Below are 26,569 nucleotides of genomic sequence, written 5' to 3'. Positions count from 1 at the left end.
AGGAGAGTAAAAAGTGTCAAAATGATAGCTGCAAGCTTGTAATACAAGACCCATCCCTTCTGATGTATGTCGTAACACCCACATCATTGGTGGATGTTTCAGATGTGTGCCATGCCATGATTCATACAAAACAAGGAGTTTTCTGGCTACCAGAAATTTTTAAGAAGAGGTTGCACTAGATTGAATCCCTGAAGTAGCCACCCATGGAAGAAGCTAGAACCATTATTATTTTTTGGAGCCCTGCTGGCTTTTATTTTATTAAGGAATTTAAGGAGGCGTACCTAATAATTCCTCCTTTTGTTTTTCCCCATAATAAAATTCCTCTGAGAAAGTGGCTGACGCAAAATCATCTAATGATCTTCCATGCTGAAGACATGGTCCTGGTCCAGCACTTTAATCATTACACCAACCTGGCTCTCTTTTTATTTTGGGTACAAAGTCTGTCCTGACTTTTATTGCTCCTGCCTATGCACAGGAATCTATTCAATAGAATAGAATAGAATTCTTTATTGGCCAAGTGTGATTGGACACACAAGGAATTTGTCTTGGTGCAAATGCTCTCAGTGTACATAAAAGAAAAGATACATTCGTCAAGAGTCCAGAATCATCAGGTACAACACTTAATAATAGTCATAGGGTACACTAAGCAATCAAATCATACTAGGAAAACTGACCACAAAGCTGTCATCCTAGAAGGATGAATTTGTCTCATCCTTGACCCGGAGTGCCTACTCTGGATTTCTAGAAAGTTAAGTTGCTTCCCTGAACCCAATCTTTCTTTTAACTGCTTGACAATGGTGGACAAGTTTTCTCTCCAGCCCCTGCATTCTCTTTTGCTCCTCCTGGAAGGTTAAAAATGGAAACAGTGCTTTTCTTTCTTTAAAGAAGCTGAGGCCCAAATATGGTGATCCCTGAGTGTTGAAGATGCCAGGACTGACTGGGTTCCAACTTATCTCTTAGAAAGGTTGCCTGTGAAAGAAGAGGGAGCCACAATCAGAGCTGTAGCCTACCACCGCCAGAAGGCTCTCAAGAGAACTTTATCTTCACTTGCTGACGTGCCCATTTCTCTCCACGCAGCCTGCAACTGAAGGCTAGCTTTTACCTTCTCTCTTCTACATAAAAGCACCTGAAGCCACCTTTACTTCAAGCTGCAAAGATGGAAGCCATCAAGAAGAAGATGCAGATGCTGAAACTGGACAAGGAGAATGCCATCGACCGAGCAGAACAGGCTGAGGCTGACAAGAAAGCCGCTGAGGACAAGTGCAAACAGGTGAATGGTCTGCATGTGATGTGGACGAGGGTTCATTGCTTGCAGAGAATTCGTGCATGCTTCTTGAATGGGCTAGGTGTTGCAAGAGTTGTATGTATTGGTTGAGGTACAGTTCCTGGAGTAAATACTTGGTCTTCCTTATAGAGCTTTTCCATTTGATTATGTGTAGTTTAATGCAAAGATGAACTCGGGCGGGATATGATAGCTATCTTCCAAAATCTAAGGGGCTGCCACAAAGAAGGGAGTCAACCTATTCTCCAAAACACCTCTAAGCCGAACAAGAAGCAATGCATGGAAACTAATTAAGGAGAGAAGCAACTTAGAACTAAGGAGAAATTTCCTGACAGTTAGAACAATTAATCAGTGGAACAACTTGCCTCCAGAAGTTGCGACTACTCCAATTTTGGAGGTTTTAAAGAAGAGATTTTGACAATTATTGGTCTGAAATGGTATATAGGGCTTCCTGCGTATGAGTAAGGGTTGGATTAGAAGAACTACAAGGTCCCTTTGAACTCTGACATTTTTTTATTTTTCAAAAGCAAGGCTTGTTCAATTGTGTCATTTCCATGCTAGAGACTCAAGGCTGAGCTGAGGCAGATTTCCCTTTATAAGTGGGGCTTGCACTCAGATAAATGTGAGGGGTGTGCTGCACCCTCATGAAGTTTCAGGCAGAGATAAAGTCATTCTTTGTGTTCATCAACACCAGATTGTTCTTGGAAATTAGACAAACACTGTTACAATTTTTAATTTTTAGGTATAATGTATTTCCTCTGGAATAGGGAATTATTTCGAAACATCCCGCTTACTCTACTCACCCCACCCTGAGTTTCCCTAAGCAAACTGTCTGAAAGGACTGAAGGGAGAGTGAACAGCTGTCTCATATTTTCTGTGAGAATGGATGAGGTCATGGCTGATATGATGGAAGGAGGATTAAGAAGTGCTTATTTGTAACTTCTGTAACAAAGGGAGAGCACAGATTGCCCACTATCTGGGTTTAATATTGACCTTTGGGGCCAGGATTCTAGCATGGCTGGTGGGGGCTGTGTTACTTTCTCTCTACAATGCAACTAAAATGTTGCTAGGGTGAAGCTGTTGTTTCCTTTCCAACTCTGATGCAGCTATCGGCTCTGTGTAGCTTCTTGAGCCAAATGAACTGCTATGAATTTAGAGAACTAGACATGGATTCAAGCCTGCTATATGTTTTCCTATTGAAATGGATACAGCTGGCACAAATGGGTTCTGGCCAGGCAAACCACTTCTCACAAAATTATTCCTATGCACAGCATACAGATACAGGCTCCACTAGGTAGGGAACATCTCCATGTCCAAGAATGGGCTTCAGACGTTCTTCCATCTCCCCTTTTCTGATTTGGGCAATGCAGAAGTTCACCTATTGCACAAGCAGCTATCGTTGTTTGTTTTATTCTGGATTGTGGGCTGAACACCATGATTTGTCACTTAGTATGTGGCAAGATCTCAGCCATTCTGGCTTACTCACAAACCTTGCCCTATGGCTTAGAGAGCAGGGGTCTTCAAACTTGACAGCTTTAAGGCTTGTGGACTTCAACTTCCAGAATTCCTCCTCCAGTCATGTTAGCTCAGGAATTCTGGAGGTTGAAGTCCACAAGCCTTAAAGCTGTCAAGTTTGAAGACCCCTGGCTTAGAGCAATGTATGAACCTAGCTAATAATGTGCTTCAATGTTTGATCACTTTTGAAAAAGGGTGATATATATCTTTAAGGTACCCAGTGTCCACTTTGCTTCCTTCTTCATTGCTGGAGCAGTCTTGGGAAAAGTAGGGACTGGACACATTTCTAGAACGGAAGCTGATGAGAGAAAACCTTTTCGCTTTGTTGGAATCTGAAGTCTCCTAAATAAACCTGACCAAAATATTATAAGAACACTTAAGTAGCATTTTGAGGATGGCATCAGCCCCAAACCTGAACTGGTTCAGTGAGGGGCACTTTTTTGCATTCATCTAGGGTCAAATTTTCCTAGCAATTCAGAAGACAGAGCAGAGTACAAAGCATTCTTTCTCAGCACTCAGAAGCCAACACATTATCACCAGCCAGCCACTAGATAACAGAAATTCTCTTCAGTAGAGGGACAAACTGACACTCAGGGCATACTCAACACGATATAAATAGCTGCTTTCAGGAAGCAATATGGATTTATATGGGAAAGTGGAAGGAGAGCGAGGGCCATTAAGATAAGAAAGGAGCATATTTTGGCCGCTCATTCTAAAGGAACGGCTTGGAAAAAAATGACCCTGTAAGTAGCCAAATCAAGTCTCACTTTGAACTAATGAAGCTATTGTTTGATTAACTATGGCCTACAGCAGAGCTCTCCAAACTTGGCAATTTTAAGACTTGTGGACTTCAGCTCCCAGAGATCCTCAGCCAGCTTTGCTGGAACTCTGGGAGTTGAAGTCCACAAGTCTTAAAGTTGCTAAATTTGGGGGCCCCTGGCCTACAGAATAAACCATGCTTAAATAGGCTCATCATGGTTTACAGTCCAAAAACAGCTAATTTCATGCAAGATCCTAGGGTACAAACTGGTTAGGGGTTACTTTACAAATAACATAATAAATGTGTGGGATTATGCATACAATATGCTAATCCAAATCAATTCCCATCTATGATGTCATTTACTTGGATTTGGATTAGCATGTTGCATTTGTATGAAGGTATGTGTGCAACTGCTAAAAATATTAAACTATAATGCAGTTTTGTCTTAGAATGTGAATTCATCTGCTGGTTAGCATTGTCTGCACACCAGATAATTATCTATCGTTCAATAAATGATAGTGGTTGGGTTCTACACACTATACTAACCTTAAACCAAACTACATTATGACTAGCTTAATGAATGAATCTAACATTTGCTGGACCAATACTTGAATACAGCTCATCAGTCTGGAACCCACATTACGTATTTGATATTAACACAGTTGAGAAAGTCCAGAAATATTTCACAAGGAGACTTCTCCACTCCTCTACTCATTGTAGAATACCTTATGCCACCAGACTTGAAACTCTAGACCTAGAAAACCTAGAACTACGCCGCCTTCGGTCCGATCTAAGCATAGTATATAAAATCATACATTGCAATGTCCTACCTGTCAATGAATACTTCAGCTTCAACCATGACAATACAAGAGCACACAATAGATACAAACTCAAGGTTAACCGCACCAAACTTGATTGCAGGAAATACGACTTCAGCAACAGAGTGGTCAATGTCTGGAATATTCTACCTCAGTGATCCCCAACCTTTCTTATGCCGCGCCCGGTATCCACAACCTTTTTATGGCGCGCCCGTACTGGATATATGGCGCCGCTCTTTTTGATGAAAAAGTGCTTCTGGTGAGCTTTCTACCCGAAAAGCTCACCGGAAGCACTTTTTCATCAAAAAGATGGCGGCGCCAGCAAACCAGCGCCCGGTAGGACTTGTTCCACGGACTGGTACCGGTCCGCGGACCGGTGGTTGCGGACCCCTGTTCTACCTGACTCTGTGGGTTTTTTCCCCAAACCCCAAAAACTTTAACCTTAGACTGTCTACTATTGACCTCACCTCTTTCCTAAGAGGTCTGTAGGGGCGTGTGTAAGCATACCAATGTGCCTACCGTCCCTGTCCTATTGTTTCTTTTTATTTTTCTTATATGTATCCATTTCATGTATGTATAACTATGTTTATACTTATACCTATTATCTTGTAAGCAATTGAAAAATCAAATACATAATAAATAAATAAATAAACATCAAAATCATCATCTGCAATATTTTCTCAATAGCTGATGGCTATTATAAAAACACAGTTTTAATTTTGCCAGCTCTTTCCCATTGTTTGGAGCTGTTGCTGAGCAAAAGGGGGATCCTGGGATTGGAACTAGAAAGAAATTTTGTTATTTTAGAAACAATGACAAGCAAAGGTAAGAAGATACCTGAAGATTGCACCTGAAACACATCTTTTTCCCATGTAAACTGTGTATTAATTTTCATGGGGAGGCAGTTCAGTTTATTATTATTATAGGCGTAGACCAGAGGCCAGAACAAATAAAAACACTCGGTAAATATACAATTAAAAATTCTAGTATAAAATAATAAATAACAATTAAAACCTATGATAAAATCCAGCCTGTCAATTATACATGGTCTAACTTTAAAATTACAATCCATAAGCTGTGTGGCCCGTAGTCGGTTTAATACTAAAGGGAAAGGAATAAACTGTGCAATGGGTTTGCCACATTTGTTATATAAAATAGCTATGGTGGGTTAGACACGTGTTTTCAACAAATCCCCAGCATGGGGAGACATAATCTGCCCCATACATACCAGGCTTGCTGTTGAAGAGAACTAATGTTCACACATGCAAAAGGATCCTGACCACTACTAATAAATGAATGTTAAGAGTCCCCACAGCAAAAACTAAGCATTGACATTAGTGACATTAATGAAAATAATACCTTTTTTTGAGCATTCTTAAAAGAACCTAGGCTCCTGATATGAAATCTATACAGAAAGATCAGATGTCTGGGCTTTTAAATCTGACACACAGTAAAGAAATCTAAGGAAAATCTTCCTTAAAAGGACCACAAAATGAATTGAAAGAGGTGAAGAATTAGCCACACACAGAAAAGATAGCAGGTAACTACTAAGCCGTATCTGCTAAATGGTGGGTTTTTCCTCCTTGGGCAACTTGAAGATGTGCGGAGTTCAACTCCCGGAATTTCCCAGCCAGCAGGGTGTTAGAAAGTTGAAAAACACTGTCCTAATGGCTAACTTTGATCTCTGGGTAGGTGGAGGATGAGCTGATGGCTTTGCAGAAGAAGTTGAAAGGAACAGAAGATGAGCTGGATAAGTACTCTGAAGCTCTCAAGGATGCCCAGGAGAAATTGGAACAAGCTGAGAAGAAAGCTACAGATGTATGTATAGACTTTTCATGGGGATTTCTGGGGAGGGTTTTGGGGGGGAAAGAGAGTTGGGGGACTCAATGAGGTAGAAGAAATGGATAGGCGACAATGGATAAAGCTTCCAAGAACCTGAACCTGATTATATCAAAAGCAATTTAATAATAGGTGGCAACTATTACCAATCCTATTCCCATAATGCAAACTGTAAGGTACTTGTATAATGAAGCCAGAACACAGGTAGTCCTTGCTTAACAATGGTAATCTGTCACTAAGTGATATGATTATAAAGCATGGCATCACAAGACAGTGCTGCATAGCGGCAGCAATTCTGGTTGCTGTCGTTAAATCATAAAGCCCTTTGCTACCTCCCGCTGGCTTCCCCACTGACTTTCCTTGTCAGAAGCTGGCAGTGAACGTTGCAGATGGCAGTCACATAGCTGCAGGATATTGTGATGTGATAATTGTGAGCATCCAAATCATGATCACATGACCGCAGGGATGATCACAACTATGAGGACCTGTTGTAAATATCCCTCATTCAGTGCCATTGTAACATTGATTACAGAATGATCGTTGAATGAGTAAAGGTAAAGGTTCCCCTCGCACATACGTGCTAGTCATTTCCGGCTCTAGGGGGCAGTGCTCATTTCCATTACAAAGCCAAAGAGCCAGCACTGTCCGAAGACGTCTCCATGGTCATGTGGCCGGCATGACTAAACACCGAAGGCACACAGAACACTGTTACCTTCCCACCAAAGTGGTCCCTATTTTTCTACTTGTATATTTGTGTGCTTTTGAACTGCTAGGTTGGCAGAAGCTGGAACAGGTAACGGGAGCTCACTCTGTTACACGGTGCTAGGGATTCAAACCGCCAAACTGCCGACCTTTCTGATCGACAAGCTCAGCATCTTAGCCACTGAGCCACTGTGTCCCTCGTTGAATGAGTATGTAATGGTAATTCTCCCAAAACTTGAGGCCGAAGGAAGACATTGTTAAGGCTCTAATAAGGCAGAGAGAAGGGATACAAAATTTATAGCAAATTGAACTATCTTAACTAGACCAGAATTGCATCAGCCAGAGCATATTATTGGTACAACAACATATTACCACTAGCTTGAGAAGTGCACACATTCCACCCTTCCAATAGAAAAGAGTATATAACTCAGGGTTGAGCCATGGAGTTTTTTTTTTTAAACAAAGTTTTTATTTTTTACAACAAACATACAAACAAAACATAAAAATATAAAACCCTCTTTCAATTATATACATACAGTTTGTCAGTTGGTTACAATCTTTTGTGCTATCCTTTTTTTTACCATTACTCACAAGTTATATAAATTCTCACCTTATCAATCTAGCTTGTGCTTATGTAATATCAATTATTAAACATTCATTTGACTAAACTATTTTTCCATCATTTTATACGAGATATTCTAATTTTCATTATGATTTAATCTTATACATTCATCCAATGGTTAAATAAATGTTGGAAATGTCACCAGATACCTGGTTCATATTACCATATGTGGTGGACATGCTCGGATGCAAAAAGATATTGGACTATAATCCACACATGGTTGGAAAAAATGACAAAACAACACATAGACTTTAAACCTGAGATATTTTTATTGGGAATTATACCGGAAATATATTGTAATGAATTGAAATATTTGATTGTAAATGTTTTAACAGCGGCTAGAATTGTATTTGCTAAGAATTGGAAAAATGAAAAAATACCTATGCAGGAGGAAATTATTAAGAAAATCATGGACTGTGCCGAAATGAGTAAATTGACATTTGAAATTAGAGAACAACAGGATAAACAATTTTACATGATATGGGATTTATTTTATCAATGGTTAGATAAAAAGACATGGTAAAGAAATAGATTAGTACGCCTTACAATAAAAGTTAATAGATTGATATAGAGCCATGGAGTTTCTGGTGTCCAATGAGCTTCATTATTTGCTTGCAGACATTTCATTACCCATACTCAGTCATATTGATGATGTTGTCTAGTCACATAATTGGAAGATCTCTAAGCTCAGAGGGCACCAGGACCTCCTAATTCTTCCCCCTGCTCTTGTGCAAGCACTTCACTTCAAAAGCAACGAAACTCATAGATGTACCCACTATCCTTCTAAGGTCCACACTCTAAAATGGCTTATTGTCCAATTTATTTCAAAACACGTATAACCAAATGGTCTGTTCCAAACTTCTTCCTGTGAGGGTCTTTGGTGCTTTCTGAGTTTGCTGCATTGATGATGTTACCTAGTTTGGTAATGCAAGAAAACAGCCAAGCTCAGAGAGTACTAAGGACATCCACAGTTCAACTTTTGAGGTACATATATTCTCTACCAAGCTGCTTCTTTTTGTAACTCCTTGCAAATGCACTGTTGAAATTTTACAGGGGGAAAAAAAAACTGTTGCAAAAGGAAAGTGTGACCTCTTACCACTTGGAGCCGAACGATCAAAACTGATGTGTGAACTACTGGAAAGTTTTAGCATGGAGAGGAAACAAGTTTCTCCATTTAAAACCACCCTGGAAATCTCAGCTCTATCCATTTATATAGTGTTGCTGCCTTGTCCACCGAAACTGCAACTGTAATTTGTGAGCTTAACTGTTGCTTTAAAGTATTTGCACTTTCCTCCTCAGTCTAAAGGTTCTTGGAACTGTTTCAACAATCATACAAGCCAAATGATCCCTGCCCTTGGCATACATTGTAAAGAAAAAACCTGGAAGGAAGAAAAGATAGGGAGGAAAGAGGAAGAGGGGGGAAAAAGATTTTTCTGATAGCAGGAATTTGTGTAGAAAAACCCAGCCAGTTACAATAATTGGGAAGTAAAAGTTGCTTCCTGCTTTCTCCTAAAATTTATTCAGTCTGAGCTGAAGACTGCCTCTTCATTTCAAGTGTTCTACAAAATATGTACAAGATTTATTTGTACCCTAGCCTTATTATTTTTACAAATAACTCAAGATGTCAAACCTATCCAACACACCTTCCTCCTCATAGTTTCTCTACAATAACAACTCTGTGAGGTGAGTTAGAGAGGGGGGGAGAGAGAAGGAGAAGGGAGAAGAGAAGAGGAGGAGGAGGAGGAGGAGGAGGAGGAGAGGAGGAGGAGGAGGAGGAGGAGGAGGAGGAGGAGGAGAGGAGAAGAAGAAGAAGAAGAAGAAGAAGAAGAAGAAGAAGAAGAAGAAGAAGAAGAAGAAGAAGAAGAAGAAGAAGAAGAAGAAGAAAAGAAGAAGGAGGAGGGAGGCGGGGGAGGAGAAAGAAAGAAAAAGAAAGAAAGAAAGAAAGAAAGAAAGAAAGAAAGAAAGAAAGAAAGAAAGAAAGAAGGAAGGAAGGAAGGAAGGAAGGAAGGAAGGAAGGAAGGAAGGAAGGAAGGAAAGAAAGAAAGAGGCCCAAAGTCATTGAGCTGGCTTTCATGGTTAAGGCAGGACTAGAATTTAGATTCCCACTTTCTAGCCTGCTGCCTTAACCACTAGACCAGACTTCCCCAACCTTTTCAGCTTTGCGGGGGTGGGGGGTGAGAGGGGATGGTCTCAGGTGTGCGATGGGCAAGTGCATGCGCATGTGGTCACTTGAGCAAGGGGAGGTGCGCTCACCCACCACTTCCATGGCCTGGTTCTGAAAGGATCACAGCCCGTTAGTGGTCCGTGGCCCAGGAGTTGGGGAATCCCTGCATTAGACCAAATGGACACATATAGACTGGGTGAAACCAGGCTCAATAGCAGTAGCTGTGAGAGGGATCTTGGAGTCTTAGTGGACAACCAGCTAAATATGAGCCAGCAGTGTGCAGCAGCAGCCAAAAAAGCTAATGCAATCCTAAGTTGTATTAACAGAGGGATACAATAAAGATCAAGGGAGGTACTAATACCACTGTATAAAGCCTTAGTAAGACCACACCTAGAGTACTGCATCCAGTTTTGCTCACCACATTATAAAAAAAATGTTGAGACTCTAGAAAAAGTACAGAGAAGAGCAACCAGGATGATTAGAGGACTGGAGACTAAAACATACAACGAATGGTTGCAGGAACTGGGCTTGGCTAGTCTAGTAAAGAGAAGGAGACATGGGGAGACATGATAGCAGTCTTCCAATATTTGAGGGGCTGCCACAGAGACGAAGGGGTCAAGCTATTTTCTAAAGCACCCGAAGGCCAGACAAGGAATAATGGATGGAAACTGAACAAGGACAGATTTAACCTGGAAATAAGGCGAAACTTTCTGAAAGTGAGAACAATCAACCACTGGAACAGCTTGCCCTCGGAAGTTGTGGGAGCACCATCACTTGAGACCTTCAAGAAGAGATTGGACTGCCATCTGTCAGAAATGGTATAGGGTCTCCCACTTGGGCAGGGAGTTGGACTAGAATCTAGGTGACCTACAAGGTCCCTTCCAACTCTGATTATCTGTTATCTGAATTCTGCATATGTAGACCAAAGCGGAAAAAATCTATTTAGCCACACTGAGTCGGTGGGAGGAGGTCTACTCTTCCATGCTTTCTTTGCTATACAAGGATCCCTGCCTTGGTCCCACCCTCTCACTTTTTCTAGTCACACAGAGCAGGACCCTTTGAAGGCTCCGTATTTGTGGGAGCAAAAATCCACAATTGCTTTTTTGACCAGGATGTATTGAACCAACCTTTACGAGTAACTTCTAAGGTGAACATTCCCTCAGCACAGGAGCATAGTGCCACTAAGTGAGGGACAAAAGGAAGATGCCACTACAACAGAACACTTATAGCTCAGGGTTGAACAGTGGCGTCCTTGGGCTCTCTGGTTATTTGCTTGCAGGTGAATCTTTACCCAACAAGGTAACCTCATCCATGTAAAAGGGTGTGGAGTTTCCTCTTTATATGAAGTAGCTTGCCCTAATGTTGGTGAGGGTGTAGTTTGCTACTTGGTAGTTTCTTGATTAACATATTATTTTCTGTTTGATGTTTGCTTGGGGTTAATCCCTGCTTATCCGGGTGTTGGCTACAGAAGAGAATGTATTCCGGTCTTTTGGTTTCCTTAACTTTTGTATTGTTTATTTTGAAGTATGTAAAGGTAGTTTATGTGATGGTTAATTTGTCTGAAATACAAACTTCCTGAATTTTCATAACCTCTGTGGATTTAGCTTGGTCTCGGGTGCTATTTCCCAGTTGAAACTCTGGTTGAGCTTGTCCATGTGCCGTGAGATTAAGGAATTTAGGAAGGTGATCCCAGAGCCAGCTCTACAGCTTCCAATTAGGGCTGTGTTCACATTTGCTTAATCAGTTGTCACAAACTTCCTAGTAGGCGTATTTGTGCACCCACTAAGCTTCCTTTTCTTTTGCAATTTAACGTGTTATTAACATCTAGACTATTTGGTTGATTTATGCTTCACTGTGTATTCAAAGGAACCAGTTGAAGCAGGTTATGCTAAGCACAAGCTATGGCTGCCTTTCCAAGGGAATCTGATCTCCCAATTAGTCTGATCTTGATTTGCTCCCGAGGCATCGTACCCTGCCACACCAGGGGCTTGTAGAAAACTTGCTTGGAGTTAGTTCGACCACCACATAGTTCCCTGATCTCATCATATCTACATTATGGAGCAGGGGTCCCCAAACTTGGCCACTTTAAGACTTGTGGACTCTGGGAGTTGAAGTCCACAAGTCTTAAAGTGGCCAAGTTTGGAGACCTCTTTCATAGAGAGTTGGAATGTATGAACGCGCCCTCGGTTGGTGCAGAAACTCGGGTTTTCTTTCGCAGTCGGGCTTTGAACGAGCCACCGGCCGAGCGCGGGAACTCTCGCTAGACTTAACGGCGCTGAGGCAGACAAAGCGCCATGATCCCGTCTCCAATCTCGCCTATTCCCAAAATTCCCAGCCGGCACCAAAGTCCCTCCCAGCACGTCCAGGTGGGGCAGCCTGCGCCGCCTTTTATTGCTGCCACTCAGCAGACGTCTCGAAGCCTCGCCAAAGGATCGGGCCAACAAAGGATGCCAGGAGCCGCCCAAGCCGTTTTTCCCGCCCCCACCTCGCTCTCCCGAAAGGGCTGCAGAGCGGGTTCGCCTTGGCTGGGGCCAGCGGTGGCCACGTCACGGCCCCGCCCTCCAGCGGTTGATGACGTCAAGACCCCTCCCCAGCTGCTTTCCTCCCGCCAGCACCGGAGCCGCATCCTTGCCGCCGCCGCCGCTGCCACCGCGGCCCACGTGTAGCTCTCCGCAGCCCCTTCTTTTGGGACCGGATCCGTCTCGACCCAGCACCGCAAGCTATAGGATGGCAGCCACTACAGGATCGCTGGAGGCGGTGAAGCGCAAGATCCAGGCATTGCAGCAAGAAGCCGACGAGGCCGAGGACCGCGCCCAAGTCTTGCAACGCCAGCGCGATCAGGAGCGGGAGCTGCGCGAGAAAGTGAGCATCGACGGCGGGGCTGGGGGGGAGAAAAACAAAAAGCCTCGGACGGGGCGGCCTCCCTTGCCGGGGGCCCCCGCGCTCCCTCTGGCTCTGCCTCTCCTCCTCCGCTTCCTCGCCTCGCCTGCCTTCCTCTCTTCCTCACATCCCAACCCGGCCAGACCGCCGCCGCCGCCGCCTGATATGCCTTTTGCCCGTATAAGGCAAGGCTGGAGGACGGGCAGACGAGGGTGGAGCCAGCCCGGCTACCGCTTTGCCTTCCACGTCTGCCAGGGCGGCACCGCCGCCTCTTTCTTCCCCCTTTCTCCTGCATCGCGCGGGGTCTGCTGCCCCACAGCGCTATGTATGCTACGAGACTCTTCCCCTTCCTTTCCTCCGGGCGTTTTGCACTCCCCCGATCTCTGCCGGCGAGGCGGGGCGCCCGCCGCCCGAACGGCAGGAAGCGTCGCCCTGGCTGGCTTCCCGGCTCCCGCTAAAATTAATTCAAGATTTCGCCTGGATGGTGGCGGGGGTGGGTGGGGGTGAGGGGAAGGAAGCTCTCGGAGCGGAGCGGCTTTGCAATGAATGGTCGGAGCGCACCCAGATCTGCCCCCACCCTCCTGTTTCCCTTCCATCGCCCTCTCGGATGGGGCGGCCTTAAATGCCGACGGATTTTGGGGGGGGACCTCCGAAGACAATGAGTTGGACAGCTTGCCTGGAAGGGCTCTCCAACGTGGTCTCTCCCTTTTCCTCTCTCATCTTCCCTCTTTCCAAACTGTAGGAAGCCCAGCTAATGGAAAACAAAAAAAACACCAAGCTAAAAATCTCTACGTGGGTCCCTCCGCCCTTCTTCCTCCTCCGCCTTTCCTTCTTCATCTTCGTCTGATCCGGTCTTAACTTTTCAGTTCCATAGTGGCTTTATGGAGAGGCGGCTCTTCCCAGCCTCTTGACAGTTCCTTGAATCTCCAGGTGGAACATTGGCCCAGATCCGATGGACCTAAGGTAGACTGAGCTTATACGCCAGGAAGGGGAAAAGATCTTCCTCTCCTTCTCTGATCTTCGCTGTCCTTCTCCTCTTTCAACGTCCATTAATGATTCTTTCTGTGCTTGCAAGGTAGGACTGGCTTTTAACTGTCTTTGAGTGTCGAACCTGCCCAGAAGTTGCTCTCAGGAGGCCTTTAGAGCAGGGGTCTTCAAACTTGACAGCTGTAAGACTTGTGGACTTCAACTCCCAGAATTCCTTCTCCAGTCATGTTAGCTCGGGAATTCTGGGAGTTGAAGTCCACAAGTCTTAAACTTGCCAAGTTTGAAGACCCTTGCCTTAGAGCAGGGGTCCCCAAACTTGGCAACTTTAAGACTTGTGGACTTCAACTCCCAGAATTCTCCAGCCAGCATAGCTATCTCCAGCTGGCTGGAGAATTCTGGGAGTTGAAGTCCACAAGTCTTAAAGTTGCCAAGTTTGGAGACCTCTGCCTTAGAGTCTTTCAGAAGTTGAATTTTGAGAGGGATGGGGAGGCTGGCAATTCTTTTCTTTTTTTCATCCCCCCTCCCCCAACCAAAGGGCTTTTTTTTTTCTTTTCCTGCAGTTTTATGTCACTTCAGTTCCCTTCGCTGAGGTTCTGGCCTGTTAGTAATGGAGGATTTCTCTCTTGTCTAGGCTGAAGGAGAGGTGGCTGCTCTCAATCGGCGGATCCAGCTGGTGGAAGAAGAGTTGGATCGCGCCCAAGAGCGCCTGGCCACAGCTCTGCAAAAACTGGAGGAGGCAGAGAAAGCAGCTGATGAGAGCGAGAGGTATTGTAGGGCTGGATCTGGGCTGCATGGCTGAGGAAGTGCTTAGTCTGATCTTTGGCAGCAGCTCTTCTTCCAGGCTTCCAGAGTACAGCTAATTCTTTGTCAATCCCAGGTTCTAAAACTCTTGGTCCTCATTCTAACCCCTTTAGATAGGGGTCTCCAACCTTGGCAACTTTAAGCCTTGGCGGACTTCAACTCCCAGAATTCCCCAGGCAGCAAAGCTGCCTGGGGAATTCTGGGGGTTGAAGTCCGCCAAGGCTTAAAGTTGCCAAGGTTGGAGACCCCTGCTTTAGATAATCAGTTCAGATCAGCGCTGCCTTATTTCAGTAAAGAACCGTGAATTTAAAGTTCATGTAATCAAAGGAATATACAGGGAGTCCTCAACAATAGTTCATGTAGTGACCAAAGTTATAATGGTACTTTAAAAAGTTGACTAAGGACTATTTTTCACACTTACGACCATTGCAGCATTCCCACAGTCACGGTGATTTACATTCGGATGCCTGACAACCAACTCACATTTATGACGGTTGCAGTTGTCCCGGAATTGTGTGATTTCCCCCTTTTGCGACCGTCTGACAAGCAAAATCAACGGGGAAGCCAGATTCACTTCACAACCATGTTAAGACCTGTGGTGATTCACATAAATAAAGGGGCAGAGAAAAATCGTAAAATGGGGGCAAAACTCACCGAATTTCTCCCTTAACAACATAAATGTTGAGTTCCATTGTCGTACGTTGAGGACTGCCTGTATATATTGCCCGTTTGTGCTCCCAGCCTTCCTACAAATACGGTATTTTGTAAAAAAAATAAGGGACAAAGAATACTGTGGCAAACAGTGTAAAGTTAGATGTGCCTTGACATGTTCAGGATCAGGTTATTATTCATTTTACAACCTTTCCCCCTTGATTTAAAGTCAGATTGAGAGCCAGTTTGGTGTAGTGGTTAAGGCACAAGGCAGGAGAAACCAGGAGACAGTCTAGGAGAATTCCAGTTCTGCCTTAGGCTCAATACTAGCTGGATGATCTTGGGCTGGTCACTTCTCCCTGCCTTACGATGGAGGCAATGGCAGACCACTTCTGAAGAACCTCGCCAAGAGAAAACTACAAGGATTTGTCCTTGGAAACTTTGAGAGCCGGACATGATTGAACGGAAGAAAAAAGTTACATGGATAAAGACAGACATCTGATCATTTCCACCCCGGGCATTATTAGCCTGTTTTGCTTTCTCTTACTAGGAGGCTTAAATTACAGATTGGCCATCCATGAGTTGAAATTTGCATGTGCCCGCCCCGCCCCCCAATACTTTGTCCTGTTAAAATATAATGACAAATTGCTAATTATCAGCCATGTGATATCTCCCCAAAATTTAAATATTAGAATGTTCTTTTCCCAAAAGTCTGGAAAAGCATTAATTTTGAGACTAACAGCCATTGCTGACCACTGCCTTCATAGCCATGAGAAAAAATGTGTACCATGAAAATTTGGTCGACTTTAGCTTTAAATGGTAAAAATAAAATTTGTGATCTAAATCAAGAAGATAATGTGTTCACAGAAGTTCAAAGAATCCAAAGCAGCCTAATAAAAATGACTTAACAATAAGGCAGCTTAATGAAATAATCGGTGAATTACTTCTTTGTAAAAGGAAATCAGAGCTTAGAGACGTTTGTATACTAAGCTACCTTAATCAGCTACATTATCAGCTTTGTTCCTGGTTTAGCAAATCTGTATTCTTGGTCTTAAAGTGAGTCAGCTAAAACATCTTTTTAAAAAAAGTCCTGACAAGTCCTGACAAGAGAGCTGAGAAAGGAACAAGAACAAAGGTCTTTACACTGTTCAGTGCATGTGGCTTTCTTTGATGGTTACTCTCAGTATTTTTAGATATTGATTGGTGGTGGAAGAGGGCAGCAGACATTTTTCACAGATCTGGGGGTAAAGGTAGTCCTCACAACAGTTCATTTAGTGACCATCTGAAGTTACAGCAGCACTGAAAAAGTGCTTTAGGACTTTTTCCACAGTTACAACCGTTGCAGTATCCCTATGATCATGCGATCAAAATTCAGATGCTTGACAACTGTCTTATATTTATGATGGTTGCAGTGTCCGTGGGGTCATGTGATTCCCTTTTGTGATATTCTGACCATGGGGAATCAAGTTTCACTCAACAACTATGTTGCTAACTTAACAATTGCCTGATTCACTTAACAACCGTGGCAAGAAAGTTCGTAAAATAGGGCAAAATTCACTTAAGAGCTGTCTCTCTTGGCGACAGAAATGTTGGGCTCAATTGTGGCTGTAAGTTGAGGACTGTACCTTGTTTAAGAAGTTTTCACAAGGTGAGGAATTTTGTTTAGTTAAAACATTTATGCAGCTGCCCATATTCTAACCAGCTGTGGGCAGCTCCCAATAAAAAGATAAAACAATATATAAAGTCATTGTTAAAGCTATAAAACTAAATGGATACAAACAATGAAAACCTGGCACCAAGTCAACCTTCAATCATCTCCCAATGCCTGAGGGGAAAAGCCAGGTCTTTAAAGCTTTACAAAAGTCTAGGAGGGTAGAGGCCTTCAGGGAGAAAGGTGTTGCATAGGGCAGGAACTGCCACTGAAAAGACACACTTCCTAGCTCCCATCAGAAATCAATATTTAGGGGAAGGGGGGCGGGTACCCTGCCCACCCTAACTGCCCTGGTAGAATAGATAGATGTCTTTAGGGAAAGGTTGTCCCTCAGATATAGATTGCAGGAGATTAGCCATTGATATCATCTACTTAAGTATGTCTCAACTTCAGCACCTTTAATATGGCTGGATTTCAACTCCCAGAATTCTCCAGCAAACAGGAGTTAAAGTTCCACAGATCTTAAAGCTGCTGAGGTTGTAAAACGGTGCTCTAATAATACAGCTACCAAGAATTATTAACGACGTAAGGAAAGCATGCTGACCATGGCTCTTTGAAGTCTTCCTTTTTGTTCTGTGGTGTATCTGTTAATCTGTATGGGTGCATTGGGAAACACCATGTGGTTTGTATACATTCTCCTCTGGGCAATGTGATAGGAAGGGCTTACAATGGAGCAAGTGACAATAATACTAAATTTTATCCCCTTGTCTTTCTCATTGAGATGCAGTGGGGAAAATGATAGAGGATTTTTTTTTTCCAGATCCCAGCCTGACCTACCTAGTTTTCAGACTTAGTTTTCTATTGGCCAGCTTCTTTTCCAAACTCTAAATTAGTCCTGTTCTGCTCAGTTTTCAGACAAATAACTTGCTGGCAGAAAGACAGATAAACAAAGTTCTGGTCCCTTTTCATTTTGTTTTTGGAAAAAATAAAAAATAGATAACTAGAAATTATATCACAATGGTGACTATATATTAACAGCCACTAGAATTGTAATAATCATGTTTTGAAATGTGTTTGAATATTAGTAGCTCAGGTTGGTAGTTAGGCTGTTGATTTGACTCTGAGATTGGCAACTTGATTGCAAACGTTTCGTCACCATTTGAGGAGACATTGTTAGTGCGTTTGAGTTGTGCTTGTCTAAAGGCCTGTGTTCCCAAAGACGAACATAACTCAAAACGCACTGATGATGTCTCCTCGAATGGTGACGAAACATTTGCAACCAAATTGCCACGCTCGGAGCACAATCCAACAGCCTAATCATGTTTTGTTGAGCAAATATTTTACTGTCAATTGATGAGTCAAAAAACTATGAAATATAATCCCAAAAAATAATATTGCTACTATAAATTGCTTTGTGCTTAAAAAGATACTAAGAAAAAAAAAACTAAGCTGCTCTTAGTGGTTATTGTAAAATTTATTGATCTACTACGCTTTTCCTGATGTTGTGCTGTGCTGATATGTAAGAGAATAATTGAGTTGGAAGGGAGCTTGGAGGTCTTTTAGTCCAACCCCCTGCTCAAGGAGGAAATGTGAACTTCAACTCCTAGAATTCAAAGTAAACATTAAGTTGATTTATACATAGCCATAAAAAGTACTGTATAAATATAAAGACAAATGAGCACAATAGTAGATGGCAGAGGTATTATGCACGTGAATGCTGATTTAACTAGAAAAGTCTAAAAAAAACAAACACAACATATAATAATAAAGCATAGATGGATGTAGAGATTCAGGAACCCATTCCTAGAAGGTTTGCAGTGTGGAAAGACTAGGCAGGATTAAGTTCTATCATGCACATAATTATGAAATACGCTTTGCACAGCAAGATCGGCCACATTTTTCCAGTTGTTGAACAGATGTGAAAGTTGCTGTCCATGCAGGACTCTGCTGCCTCATTGGTCATGATAAATCCTCCAAAAATGGATCCCACCAAGACACAAATAATATATGTAGACAACTTTCCCAAAGGGTTTAAAAGTATACTTTCGTCTCCTTCTACAGAGGTATGAAGGTCATTGAAAACAGAGCTATGAAGGATGAGGAGAAAATGGAGATTCAAGAGATGCAGCTGAAGGAAGCCAAGCACATTGCTGAAGAAGCTGACCGCAAATATGAGGAGGTGAGGCAGTTATCCTGAGAGAGAGGGAAACATCTGGGAACAGTTTGGGGCAGGAACACGTTCCTGGGCATCTGTCATGCTGACAGTTTGAACTTATTTAAAAGCTGGCAAGCACAGTTGCCCTAAAGAAACAAGGAAAAGACTGCAAACTCAAAATGTCATTTGTCACCCTATGTCTTCCAGTCTATTTTGGTGGAATCGCAGCCCAGAGTTGAAGCTCCTGGTTTTTTTTCTGCAGGAGGCCCTGGGCTTAGTTCCTCCAGTTTAAAACTGCCTCTGGCAGCATGTCTGGGAAATCCTTGCTCTGCTCGAAAGATCTGGAGTAAGAGATAAAACTTGGCTAGACAAGTCACAAAGTGGGCAGGGATTAGGTAGTTTCCTAAGAGCCTGAGCTGAGGTTTCAAAGGTAGTTATAATGAACAAGGTGAGTCTCCACGATGCCCTGAATCTTAATTTTATTTTGATTGAATTTCTGTGCTTCTCGTGAGCCTGATTTGCGTGTTCTCTTTGGAATGTGCTCCAGTCTATGTTGCAAATCTAGAACTTAACATTTCAAGTGAAAGCATGAGAACAGCTCTGATAGAAGCATTATTTGTCACTCAGAATCACTGAGAAAATATCAGGGGGATCAGTGTTTCATCACTGCAGCTGGACTCCATAATGTTCCAAGGGAGTGACAATCTTATTTAAATACCAGTTCGCTATTTGGGGAGTGTAGAGGAGTGCAGATGTTGACCGTAATAGGTGCTTTATGTTGGAACTATATTGTTTGGGGCACCCAGTGACTTTTTTTTTTTAACTTTCTCCAGGTTGCCCGTAAGCTTGTCATTCTGGAGGGAGAACTGGAAAGAGCTGAAGAACGAGCTGAGGTGTCTGAACTGTGAGTTGATCATTGCTTGTCAGAAATCTGATTAAAGCAAGAAACTCATTAGTTACCTGCAAAGTAACTTCTAAAAAGTGCTGGAGAGCATCCAGAATCATCTTTCCCAACCCGTGTTCTCTAGGCACTTTGCAGTAGCTGTAATTTCTGGGCCACTTTTCAAGGGAAACTCCATGTGGAGCATCGCAGCTAATAATTAAGGCTGTTGGATACAAGTCGATTGTGCCTCTCAGCTGTTTATGTGCCTGTTTTGAGCTCTATTCAGAACATTACCAGACTTGACAGTCATCTCTCTGTGGAACTATTGGTTTACTTGGTTGTTCTTCAGCTTGTTTGTCCTCATCGAGCCACCTATGGTGCGTGAGGATGGTCTTGGATGTGTGTAACTATACTAGAGAGCCTTGAATTGTTGTCGGAGTCTCTCTCTTTCTGCACTCCTAACCCACCCATCCCTGAAGAACCCTGGCAGCATGCAGCAGTAGGAAAAAAAATCATAATAATCTCCAAATTAATTCCAGAAAATGAACACCTCCATACAAGACTTAGTAAGAGATAATGGATTCTTGAAACAATACAGCCTTGACTTCCATAAGGAGTACTCACAAAAGGAGGGCTGGACGTATTTCCTTAGTCAGAGGTGGGCTGCTGCAGGTTCGGACGGGTTCACCTGAATTCCTTGTTCCGATTCTGCATGGTTCGGGGAACTGGCAAATTGGACCACCGCCTGTTTTTCGGGCTGTTTTCAAACTGTTTTTCAGGCCATTTTCAGGCTGTTTTTCCAGCCAAAAACAGTCCCCAAAATGGCCTGTTTTCTGGGCTGTTTTCAGGCCGTTTTCAGGGTTATTTTCAGGCTGTTTTTCCAGCCAAAATTGGCCTGAAAAACAGACTGAAAGCAGCCCCAAAATGCCCTGAAAATAGCCCCCAAATGTGTGGGGCCAGCCAGTGATGGAATTAGCACCAACCGGCTGAATCCTAATTGTTCCTTTGAGGCGAGTGGCCAGGAGGCGGGGCTGGGTGTGATGAGTTACATCACCCACCCAGTCATATGACCAACCAGCCACGCCTACCCAGCCAGAGAACCAGTTGTTAAAAAATTTGTAGGCCGCTACTATCCTTAGTAGAGACTTCTGTAAAGTGGGGGTACCACAGAGAAGGGCAGTCATACCTTCCACCCTGTGAAGATCTTTCAACAGGCGGTGTGTCAATCACCAGATGGGCAGATTACATTCCAGTGTCTTTTAGCTTCAAATCCCCTAATAATGTACCGGCTATTTTATATAGGTGTGAAACAGTACTGCAGAATACTGTTTCACACCTATATAAACACAGTTCTTCCCCCAGTGTGAGTACTGTAACTGACTTTTTAGAGTAGAATCACTATCATAATGTCTCCCATTACAGCCTCAAAGGCCCAATCCAGGAGATTCTCATGTTTAATGCTGTCCAGGGTTGCAGGGAGATCCCCCTCTTCCATTCTCCCATCAGAATGATTGATGTTGATTCTACTCCCAAAACATCCCAATCCGGACTGGTTCCAGATAGTAGCAATAGCGCTTAGAGTTATATACCACTTCATAGTGCTTTATAGTCCTCTCTAAGCAGTTTACAGAGTCGATCTGGGTTATCATTTCATGGACCTTGGAAGGATAGAAGACTGAGTCAACCTTCAGTCCCATCAGGATCAAACTCCAAACTGTGGGCAAAGTCCGCCTGCAGTACTGCATTCCAACCACTGCGCCACCATGGTTCTTATATTTAAGATAATCTCTAACTTCTGAAAGCAAATCTTCTTTTAATGCATGCTGAAATCACATTTTTTCCCCTCAGGACTGGCGGTGGGGGGTGGTTTGCTGTTGTATGGGAATGATTTTAATTTTCCTCACACCTCATATTTTGAAAATGTTTTATGTTTTCATTATGGGTTGTCTTCTTGAGATTTTTACATGTAAGAATGCTGGATATAAATAAATTACAAAATAGGTGAAACAGTGGGTCAGTAAAGAGGTTCTTGAAACTTCTGAGGGCAATGATGTTTTCATTTAACGAATAGAAGACCGGGAGCTGATAGCGGATGATTTATATTGCTTTGCGTAGGAAATGCAGTGACCTGGAGGAAGAACTCAAGAATGTCACCAACAACCTGAAATCCCTTGAAGCTCAATCAGAGAAGGTTGGTGGTCCCTAACCTTTTAAGGGTCAGGAATTGAATTTCAGTTTTGTTTTGTTTTAAAGGTTCAAGCCAGAGGTGGTATTCATCAGGTTCTGACCAGTTCTGGAGAAGCGGTAGCAGAAATTTTGAGTAGTTCGGAGAACCGGCAAATACCACCTCTGACCAGAGATTTTACCATATCCTCCCCCTGCCACACCCATCAAGCCACACCCACAGAACTGGTAGTAAAAACATTTGTATCCCACCACTGGTTCAAGCATAGATGGGATGGATAGGGCTCTGCTCTTATAATGAACCACTGAGGTGATTTCCCTTCCCCCTATATTCGTTCTGACCCAGCTTTCACGAACCCCATTCAACAACCTCAATAAATAAAATAAATAAAACCTAATAAAAAGAAGAGAAAACCCTTTTTATCTAGAAAGGCAGGAATACATGGTCTTCACTGACAGAGCTCCAGGGCACACATCCTTAGGTGATTTGCAAGCTGTAGCAATCTCTGAGTTCCCCCTCAGGGAGACTCAATTAGCACTTCAATCCCAACACAAAGAGTCCTGACCAACCTGGATAGTGGCAAGGAAATCCAGGCAAGGAATCCGCCAGAGGAAACTCTTCTGGAGCATGAATGGTTGTCTCTGACAATCCCTCTTTATATCCCAGCCAGGGAGGGGCTTGTTAACATCTTCTTTTCCTGGATAGCTAGCCCTCAGTTCTCAGTTGCTCTCCTCTCCACACTTCTCTGCGCATACACGCATCTGGGACAGGCCCCAGCTGTTCCTCCCCCCTTGCTCAGCTCAGCTATATGAAAACAGCTATATCTGCCTGGGTGTGAGTAGGTGGGCCCTACTCTGCATCTGGCTCTGAGACCTTCTGCTCCTCAGAGCCTTTCACAGGCCCTGATAGTAACCCTGGCATCCCCTCCATCTCCTCTGACTCATCTAACTCTACTGCCAGCTCAAACCACAACAATATTCCACTTTGGTAGCTTGGGGGTTTATCTTCTCTGCTGATTAAGAATGTACTCAGTTACTGTGATGAGGGATGCACTATTGAAGAATGAAAGCTAGGTTAGGGATAGGTAGTCATGAAGAAAATCTAGCTATGTGGTCAGAATAACAGAGTTGGAAGGGATCTTGAAGGTCTTCTAGTCCAGGGGTCACCAACCTTTTGGACCTCAGGGACCACCAAACTCATACTTTTAAATCCCAGGGACCGCTAAACCGGTTCTGTGAGCATGGCTGAATTTGTGGGTGTGGTTTAGTGGTCATGTGACTGGCTGGGCATGGCTTGTATGTAAATATTATAAATATTTATATAAATATTGAATTTTTTATAAAAAAAAGAGCAACTTTTACCCAAAATCAGGCAAAGCAGGCAGGCAGATTGAGTTGCTGAAGTGATCTATCTATCTGCCATCGGCTAGCTCAGTCTGTCACATAAAATTTGCTTGCCGTAAGTCTGCACTGAATAATAGAACCTTCAGTCCTAAGGGAGGTTCAGCTGTGCTTAAAAGCAGAGCCGAAGATCTAAAGACTAGCTAGAAAGCAAGAAATCCAACCATTCCCTGCTTCCTAGCTAGAGGCACAGAGAACAGCTGATGGTCAGAAAAAGGAAAAATAGCAATTTAGCAGGCAAGTTTGCTGGGTAAGGAGTGAGTGGGCAGGGAGGGTTCCCGTGGGCCATGTGGTTTAATTGCTGGTTTAATTGCTTTGGGGGGGATGCTCTGAGGGTGCTACAACCACAGCCGAGCCCAAAATGTCCATTGCTGAGCAAGACAGTTGTTAAGTGATTTTGCCCCCATCTTACAATCTTTATTGCCACAGCGGTTAACTGAATCATTGCAGTTGTTAAGTTAGTAAGATGATTGTTCAGTGAATCCGGCTTCCGCATTGACTTTGCTTGTCAGAAGGTTGCAAAAGGTGATTACATGACAACCCCCCCCCCCCCGGACACTGCAACCATCATAAATACATGAGGTGTTTTTAGTAATGATTTAATGCTTCTGTTTTGCTTCTTCACCTTTAAATAATGTTGCTGACATTTAGTGAGCCTATAACTGTGATGGCGAACCTGTGGCACGTGTGACACGCAGAGCCATTTGTGCCGGCACACAAGCTGCAGGAAAACTTACCTCACTGCACATGTGTGCGCCTCACAGCTTATTTTCGGCCGGTTTGAGGACTTTTTCGGCCTCCCAAAGGCTTGAGGAAGGCTTCTCCAAGCTTCTACAGGCTTTGTAGGCTGAAATCTAGCCCTGTTTCGTCACTTCCATTTTTTTTCAGAAAAACAGGAAGTGAGAAAACGGGGCTAGATTTCGGCCTACAAAGCTTGTAGAAGCCTGCAGAAGCCCTCCTCAAGCCTTTGGGAGGCCGAAAAAGTCCTCAAACCGGCCGAAAATCATCTGTGAGGCGCAGTGCAGGTAAGGGGTGGGGTGAGGGTGGTTGGGGATTGTGTGCGCATGCGTAGGGGACGTGGGGGGCACACGCATTGCCTTCCAGGTGCTGGCACACAAGTATGAGCATGAAAGTACGCGCACAATTTTTGGCACAGGAGCCCAAAACATTAGCCACCACTGGCCTATATTATGGGTGGCCCTTGGGTCTCAGTAAAAGAGGGAGTTGGTGTCCCTGGACTTCATCCTAGAGGAAGTCTAATATATAAATAATTAAGAAATGAGATGGTTTCAGTTCCTTTTTCCCCCGGAACTCTCCTCCCCTCCTCTTACAAACAAAATGATTGATGTTAACCTTGTTTCCATAGTATTCTGAAAAAGAGGACAAGTATGAAGAGGAGATCAAACTTCTGACTGACAAGCTGAAGGAGGTGAGTGAGGCCAGTGATCTTCTGGGCTTAAGAGATGGAAGGAGGAAAAGTGACGTCGGATCCGTAGTACAACCTTTTCATTGCTTTATTTGTCTGTTCTTAGGCTGAAACACGAGCTGAGTTTGCAGAGAGAACAGTTGCTAAACTGGAAAAGAGCATTGATGATTTGGAAGGTATGGGATAAAGCTTTTGAAGCTTGGTGTGGAAAACTTTTAATGGGATACTTTTTGCATCATTACATTTCTGTGAATTGGCATCTAGAGCAGGGGTCTCCAATCTTGGCAACTTTAACTCCCAGAATTCCTCAGCCACCTTCGCCAGCTTCAACTCTGGGAGTTGAAGTCCATAAGTCTTAACGTTGCCAAGGTTGGAGACCCCTGTTCTAGAAGGCTTTTTCCTGCCCTAGAGCGTTTTATGGCAGTCTTGCTCAGTATCTTGGTGCAATGTAATACAGCACCTGAGGATAAGAATAATTAAGATGGAACATTTTTCATTTTTGTCATTAATTTGATAGGTTGGTCTTCAGGTGAACAAAGCTCATTCTTTGCAATTTGCATAGCATTTGGAGTTTTAAAAAATATTGCAATAATTTAATGAAAGATTTAAGAGCTCAAAGTAGCATATATAATACTGAATAGGGGAGTGCAAAATGTTTTGAATTAGAATTGTTTTGAAGGCAAAGTGCCTTCCAAGGTCAAAACAGCTGTCCCAAATTTGAAATATCCTGATTTGATTACTTGGAAATGTTTTATGCTTGAAACAACCTTCTTTGGGGTCCAGTCAAATCCAGGGCAATTATAACAGGCCAGTGTAAGCAGCTGAAATTTAAAATGTTCTTCATGCTCTGAAAATTGAATGTTTAATCTTTCCAACATTCCAAACTTTCTGTTACTTTTTCATGTTCATCTTGCATTTCTGTGTTTTAACATTCATTTCTTTCCCTTTCTTTTTCTCTTTCACCTCTCCTTGCTCTGTGGCAACATCTCTGAACTTGCCTATGCGCCTGCTATTTCGGCATTTCATCCTGCCTCTCTCGCCACACTTTGCCCTGCAGATGAGCTGTATGCTCAAAAGTTGAAATACAAGGCCATCAGTGAGGAATTGGACCACGCACTCAATGATATGACTTCCTTGTAGTAGATAAATACAGTGGGGCTTTCTATCCTGCTTGGAGTTTTTTGCTAAGCAGCTTCTGCTTTCCTTTTTCTCTGTGTGCTTTCACAAGTCTTTTTCTGTAAAAATTGCACTTCAATTAAATATATATATATATATATATATTTCAGGAATCTTTTCTCACTTGCCGTTTATGATGTACAAGGCATTTGTTCTTTGTTTCCTGTATAAAACGACAGTCTCTTTCACTTTAGCTTGAACACTGATTCAACAGAACAGTATAGAGTTGGAGATTATTTCTATAACTCTCCTGAAAATAAAATTTTCATTTTCCATTTGGATCTGGAAATCACCCTAACCCAGAAGCCTCCAAACTTGGCAACTTTAAGGCTTGTGGACTTCAATTCCCAGAATTTTCCAGCCAGCTATGCCAGTCTTAAAGTTGTCAAGTTTGGGGACCCCTTCCCTAACCCAATGAAATCAGACCAGTGGTGAAATGCTACCAGTTCAGGCCGGTTCAGCCAAATCGGTAACAAAAATTGCTTCTGGTAGTTTAAAAAAAGCTCCAATGATCAGCTGAGAGGAGAAAGAAAAGAAACGCAGGATTGGTCTCCCACCCGCCCCTTGCGCTTTTCTGTTCTTTATCCTCTCATCTGATTGGCACTGCAGAGCCTCGGCTGGTATGTGAAAAGCTGTGCACACGTGCAATGTTAGGTGTGCGTGCACGTGCAA

The 26,569-nt window shown here is 43.2% G+C and overlaps 1 protein-coding gene across 6 annotated transcripts in view; it reads left to right on the top strand.

Moving 5' to 3' along the window:
- Positions 1-511: 511 nt before the first annotated feature.
- The window catches only part of TPM4 (tropomyosin 4), a 28,195-nt gene continuing 2,137 nt past the window's right edge, over positions 512-26,569 (top strand). Inside the window, exons 1-9 of one of the 6 annotated variants that reach the window (XM_087952494.1) lie at positions 974-1,270; positions 6,068-6,193; positions 14,201-14,334; positions 18,734-18,851; positions 19,661-19,731; positions 21,826-21,901; positions 24,662-24,724; positions 24,828-24,897; positions 25,779-26,010. In XM_087952494.1, the coding sequence (XP_087808620.1) occupies positions 1,157-1,270; positions 6,068-6,193; positions 14,201-14,334; positions 18,734-18,851; positions 19,661-19,731; positions 21,826-21,901; positions 24,662-24,724; positions 24,828-24,897; positions 25,779-25,861 (855 nt within the window). In that variant the 5' untranslated portion in view covers positions 974-1,156 and the 3' untranslated portion in view covers positions 25,862-26,010. Of the gene's footprint in view, positions 1,271-6,067; positions 6,194-12,272; positions 12,565-12,790; positions 12,908-13,324; positions 13,658-14,200; positions 14,335-18,733; positions 18,852-19,660; positions 19,732-21,825; positions 21,902-24,661; positions 24,725-24,827; positions 24,898-25,778; positions 26,011-26,569 lie in introns of those variants that run through there. The other 5 variants (XM_087952493.1, XM_087952492.1, XM_087952495.1 and 2 more) reach the window with 5 other exon arrangements.

This window comes from Notechis scutatus, chromosome 1, assembly GCF_049901735.1.
Source record: "Notechis scutatus isolate UNSWTSFEM ecotype Mainland chromosome 1, rNotScu1.2, whole genome shotgun sequence".
Lineage (NCBI taxonomy): Eukaryota > Metazoa > Chordata > Lepidosauria > Squamata > Elapidae > Notechis > Notechis scutatus.
Note: the sequence above shows the minus strand (reverse complement) of the source record. Positions and strands in the feature narration are given on the sequence as shown.